At 50.0% G+C, this 6,000-nt stretch overlaps 1 protein-coding gene across 1 annotated transcript; it reads left to right on the top strand.

The window, feature by feature from the left end:
* Positions 1 to 201: 201 nt before the first annotated feature.
* encA (non-reducing polyketide synthase encA) lies at positions 202 to 5,647 on the top strand (the record flags this gene model as incomplete). The annotated part of the gene is made up of 5 exons (XM_032088667.1): positions 202 to 497; positions 565 to 864; positions 931 to 1,221; positions 1,255 to 4,339; positions 4,403 to 5,647. 5 exons carry the CDS (start codon positions 202 to 204, stop codon positions 5,645 to 5,647), a joined length of 5,217 nt encoding a protein of 1,738 aa, XP_031947351.1.
* Between the last annotated feature and the right edge of the window lie 353 nt (positions 5,648 to 6,000).

Genomic DNA, 6,000 nt, shown 5'->3' with positions numbered 1-6,000 from the left:
AGATCAAAGACACAGTAGCGGATGGCGCGCAAAGGCCCTTAATTCGTGCAGCAGTGAGTCCACGGTGCGTATAGACACATGCTGTAACATAGTATATTACAGGATTAGGGTGATAAGAAGACATACACTTGATTAATCGCTGATCCATGTGCCGTACAGGCTCGACTATCGATCGACCCTAATGTTCTAATTCCAAACAGTATGCAGATCTTTTATTTCAGCAACAAGTTTCCTCCAGATGATCTCTCGGATCTGTTCCGCCGCCTACGTCTGCATTCCAAGTGCCCAAACCATGTGATCTTGGCTAGAGTGCTAGAGGAGGTAACAGATGTCGTGCGAGAGGAAATTACTGGGCTTCCCGCCGAACTGAGAAGTCTGTTGCCCCCTTTCCAATCTATCCTTGACCTTGCAGAAAGCTTCAATTGGCATCAAGGGCCCTTGTCAGGAACATTCGAGTGTGTGTTTTTGGTTCTTGTGCCGATATGTCTTTTCGTCGGGTGAGTCGGTTTTCAAATGCAGAACTCCTACTATGCAGCAACAGTGACAGGTATTTATTTTAATCAGAAATTATGAGAATCGGCCATACGAGTTCGTCTTCCGTCGAGATGCATCTTTATTTACAGGGCTTGGCCTTGGGTTCTTGGCTGCCACCGCGATCGTAGCATCTCCCTCTCTATGTAGCGTGCCAGCCACGGCGGCGGAGCTGGTGCGCATTGCAATGAGAACTGGCCTTCTGATATACCAGCGATCTCAGGACCTCGAGCCGCAGAGCCTTGATGGCGCACTTCAAAGCTGGGCCAGCATTGTGAAAGGTATGAACGAGGTAGCTATACGAGACGGAATTTACGAATATAACACATCGACGTTAGGCAAGGCCTAGGCACGGATAGGAGTAGAGCTAACTGTCACACAGGACACTGCACAGCCTAGTTCAATCTACATCAGTGTGGTAGAGCCGGACGGTAGTGTCTTCATAAATGGCCCGCCATCAAGGCTTCGCAAGTTCTTTAGCACGCCCGGAAAAGTGCAATCAGCAGCCCATGCTCCATTGCCTGTATATGGTGGGCCCTGCCATGCACCTCACTTGTACGACCGCAGCCACAGTGCGTGGGTTGTTAAGCCATGCCGTCCCCAGGTTCTCTCCCGCAATCTTTCCCATGCAGCCCACCTTCTGTCCATGGCAGATGGCAACCCCTTAAAAGCGAATACTGTATTAGAGTTGTTTGAATCTGCCACCTACATTTTATTAACAAGCATCATTCGCTGGGGTGCAGTGGTGGATGCCATCACAGCGTCGTCGTTACTATGGGAGAAGGACACGGAAGTGCATCTGAACATGCTCAGACCTTCTCCTATCGTGGATGGTTTAGTGTCTGCAATTCGGAAAAGCCACCCTAGTTGCACCGCCCATGTAGTTGACCTTGGAGAGTGGATATTTGATGATACTCGCCTTACTCCATATAGCGGCCACGAAAAAATCGCAGTGGTTGGCATGTCTTGCAGGTTGCCCGGAGGGGCTGAAGATTTAGAGCTGTTCTGGGATCTTCTTAGGGAAGGGCGTGATGTCCACCAGAAGGTCCCAGCAGACCGATACGATGTTGATAGCCATACAGACATTACAGGCAAACGGCCAAATACCAGCCATACACCGTTCGGCTGCTTTGTAGACAGTCCCGGAATATTTGACGCCAGTTTCTTCGACATGTCCCCGCGTGAAGCAGGACAAACGGATCCCACTCATCGCCTTGCACTTCTTACGTCCTATGAAGCTCTTGAACAGTCAGGTTATGCTCCTGACCGCACTCGATCTACCAGACGGGAAAGAGTGAGTACGATCTATGGTCAGTGCTCTGATGACTATCGCGAGTGCAACGCTGGGCAGGATATCGACATGTATTTTATTCCTGGGAACTATCGGGCCTTTGCACCAGGGAGAATCAGTTACTTCTTCAAGTTCTCAGGACCTAGCTTCAATATTGACACTGCATGCTCAGCAAGCCTAGCTGCTGTCCAGATAGGCTGCTCGGTACTCTCGCGTGGTGAGGCAGATATGGTAGTCGCCGGGGGATTAAATATCCTCACAGGGTCAGATAGTTTTGCAGGTCTTAGCAAAGGCTTCTTTCTGTCTAAAACCGGAAATTGCCAGGTCTTTGATGATGCTGCAGATGGCTACTGCCGTGGCGACGGAATAGGGTCTATTATACTCAAGCGATTGTCCGATGCTCAGCAAGATAACGATCATATTCTCGGGTTGATCTTAGGTAGCGCAACTAACCATTCCTCCAATGCAATTTCGATAACCCATCCACATGCACCTACACAGGCCGATCTTTACCGCTCGCTCTTGAGGCAGGCTGGGGTTCGTCCACAAGACGTAGACCTGGTCGAGATGCACGGCACCGGCACCCAGGCGGGCGACGCCGCCGAGATCGAGTCAGTTACGAAGGTGTTCAGTTCAGCTGTGCCTCGGCGCTTGCAGCCATTGCGCATTTCATCTGTCAAGGCTAATGTCGGTCATGGAGAGGCGGCAGCCGGCATTACAGCGTTGATCAAGGCACTCTTGATCTTTCAGCACAACGAGATTCCACCACAAGTGTGCCTCAAAACCATCTTGAACTCTAAGTTTCCCGATCTTCGACAGCTCAATGTACATATCCCCAAAGATGTCATTCCCTGGCCACCTTTACCCGGTCGCAAAAGGTATATTATGGTCAATAACTTCAGCCCGGCTGGGGGAAATACAGGCCTTCTCTTGGAAGAACCTCCGGCTAGGCCAGACCCTCAGGGATGTCCCCAAACAAGATTTGTTGTTTCTGTGACCGCCGAGAGCACAATTTCCCTAATGAAAAACCTTGAAAGGCTGCTCGCCTTTCTTAAACAGGATCCATTGGTGGATCTTGCAAGTCTTGCGTACACCACCACTGCACGTCGTGTGCATCACAAGTATCGCATAGTGGTGCATGGCGACTCCGTCCAGGAAATAGCCAAGTCCCTTGAGCAACATTCGTGCAATGCGATGGCTCAATGTGCAATTCAGAAAGCTCCCATTGTCGGGTTTGTCTTCTCGGGTCAAGGTAGCTTTTACCAAGGTGTTGGATGCCAACTCTTCCAGGAATACCCGCCCTACCGGAAGGAAATTCGGCGTTTAAACGAGATATGTGCATTCCACGGCTTTGACTCCATCTTGCCAGCGATCACGAGTAGGAGCTCAGATCCGTTTGAGACCAGCCCGTTCATGGCACAGCTGGTGACAGTATGTGTGCAGATCGCGCTGTGCCGCTTATGGAGAAGCCTCAGAGTGGTGCCGAATGTTGTTATAGGAGCAAGCCTCGGTGAATACGCTGCACTCTATGCTGCGGGAACCTTATCAGCCAGTGATGCTATCTATCTCGTCGGGCAACGGGCCTGGCTCATGCAGGATTTGTGTACCATCAACAGTCACTCGATGCTAGCCGTCAAGGCGACCGTTGATGAGATCCGTCACACGGGGCGGAACAACGTATATGAAATCGCATGTATCAATGGGCCTCGAGATGTGACCATTGCCGCGTCTGTCGAAGAGATCAAGGACATCCAACAGACTTTGGTGTCACAGGGATATCGGGTCGCGAACTTGAATGTGCCCTTTGCATTTCACTCTTCTCAAATGGAGCCTATCCTAGAAGCTTATAGTAGGATTTCCCAGTCGGTTCTGTTCCGGAATGTAAAAACAGCACTCATATCGCCTCTTTTGGGTGACGTTATATTTGACAAAAAGTCATTCCCACCATCATATCTGTGTGATAGCACGAGGGGTACTGTACGATTTGCCGATGCGATGGCGAAAGCCCAAGAGATGGGGTTGGTAGACTCTAAGACTGTCTGGGTTGAGATTGGAGTGCATCAAACTTATACCGGTATCATGCGCGCAAACATTCCGAATCTTGAGGTCATGGTACCCAGCTTGAGATCTGACGAATGCAATTGGCATACGTTAGCTGTCAGCATGTCGGCTTTGCACGGCGCGGGCGTCCTCCTTGACTGGAACACATGGTACCAACCCTTTGAGTCAGAACTACGCCTACTAAGTCTGCCTCCGTACCAATGGAATCTGAAGAACCATTGGATTCAACATAACGGGGATTGGCTGTTGCTAAAAGATAAACGGTCTAGGGCTGAAAATGAGAGCTTTCCAATCCCTGCTCCCCCATCGTTGCGCACCGCCCTCGTGCACCAAATTCTGGAAGAATCATTCGGGGAAGACGGTGGGAGCATAGTCATCCAGTCAGATGTGACTAATGATGATTTCTTTGCTATTGCTTCGGGACACAGAATGAGTGGTCGACCACTCCTCTCGGTCGTAAGTGCCATACTTGCTTCCAGCTATTCGATGAACGACTCTTTGACTGACAATAATTTTCAGTTCGCGTACACTGACATTGCTCTGGCTATGACGAGATATATGTTCTCCAGGCTAAAACCAGGAACACAGCTCCCAGCCCTGGAATTTGGGAAGGTTCGGGTCTTCCAGGGCTTAATACCCCGGAAGGATAGGTCCAAGCCTCAGTACGTGCGAATGCGCATGCAAACAGACCGCACGTGCTTTTCGATGCCGCTGTCATTGCATCGAGTTCTCGAGGATAGCTCAAGCGAGGAGGAACTAGCCACCGGTGTTGTGACGTGCGGAGACCCCCAATCATGGCGAGACGAGTGGGCTGCTTATTCGCACCTCCTGACAAGCCGTATTGAAGCGCTACATCAGCTAGCAGATCAAGGGTCAGCAAGCCGCGTGTCCAAGGATTTGGCGTACACTCTCTTCAAAAACGTCGTCGACTACGGCGAACATTACCGTGGCATCCAGTCGGTTGTCATGTACGGCCTGGAAGCAGTTGCGGATGTCATTCTGTCCCCAAGCCAAGATAGCCGGTGGACAGCACCTCCTCATCACATCGACCCCATTACACATGTCGGGGGTCTCATTCTGAACGCTGGGCCAGCCACGGATCACACCAGCACGATTTATGTCATGGACGGCTGGGAAGCCATGCGGTTCTCCGATGTATTGGTGGCGGGAGAGATGTATCGCTCGTACGTTAAGATGAATCCTGCCAACGATAATTCTGGATGTTATTCCGGCGAAGTGTATATCTTGCATGGGGTCCATGTGATTGGAAGGGTCCACGAGATGATGCTTCGCCCATTGCCTCGCATTCTCATGAGTCGGTTCTTCGACCCCCCAGACAGCCAGTATAGGCAAACGGTTCAGCAAGACCCTTCTACTACAGCCGCTTCAACATCGCAACATACGAGTTCAGCCACGACTACAGAGTCCACTCAGTCGCAGCAAGATGATTCAGAGAACACGTCGCTTGTTACGCCTGAGAACGAACCCAAACTTCCACTATCAGTGCCTTGGCCTAAAGCCAACAGCCAGCTTGTCCGTGATGCTATAGCCCTCATCGCGTCTGAGACCGGGGTAGAGCTGGATGCCCTGACAGACGAAACAGAATTTTTTGCTGTTGGAGTGGATTCACTTCTGTCACTGGTTCTCGTAGAGAAGTTTGCTCTTGAGCTAAACGTTGATTTGAAAGGCTCTTTTTTCCTGGAAACTCCGACCGTTGGTGATCTGAAGACCCATCTTGAGACTAACCAGATGGCTGTGCGCTGAGATGTGTTTTCAATGATGCTTTGTTTACAATAGGATAACTCTGATATAGTACAGCGATAGTTAGTTTAATCTTCATCTTTAAAATACTTCCTCGTCTCAGCAGCTGACCTTCAGCCCTTAAAACCTACAAACCTGCTTGACTGGTCCTCTTGTAAAAGGCTTCAAAAGTCATAAAGGTTATCTAGATGATGAATAACCGTTATACTATGCTGAAAAGGCCTACTCTTGTTACCTATGAAGAATTACGTACCAGGCTACTTAGATCATCAATCCAAAACCTATATTCAGATCGCGAACCCTGTCACATTCCTCTCTGGGCCTCTGCAAGGCAATAGTCCTTTACATTCTATAAC

This window comes from Aspergillus pseudonomiae (assembly GCF_009193645.1).
Source record: "Aspergillus pseudonomiae strain CBS 119388 unplaced genomic scaffold BDV37scaffold_1, whole genome shotgun sequence".
Lineage (NCBI taxonomy): Eukaryota > Fungi > Ascomycota > Eurotiomycetes > Eurotiales > Aspergillaceae > Aspergillus > Aspergillus pseudonomiae.
The sequence above is the reverse complement of the archived record's forward strand: the minus strand, read 5'-3'. Positions and strand labels throughout refer to the sequence as shown.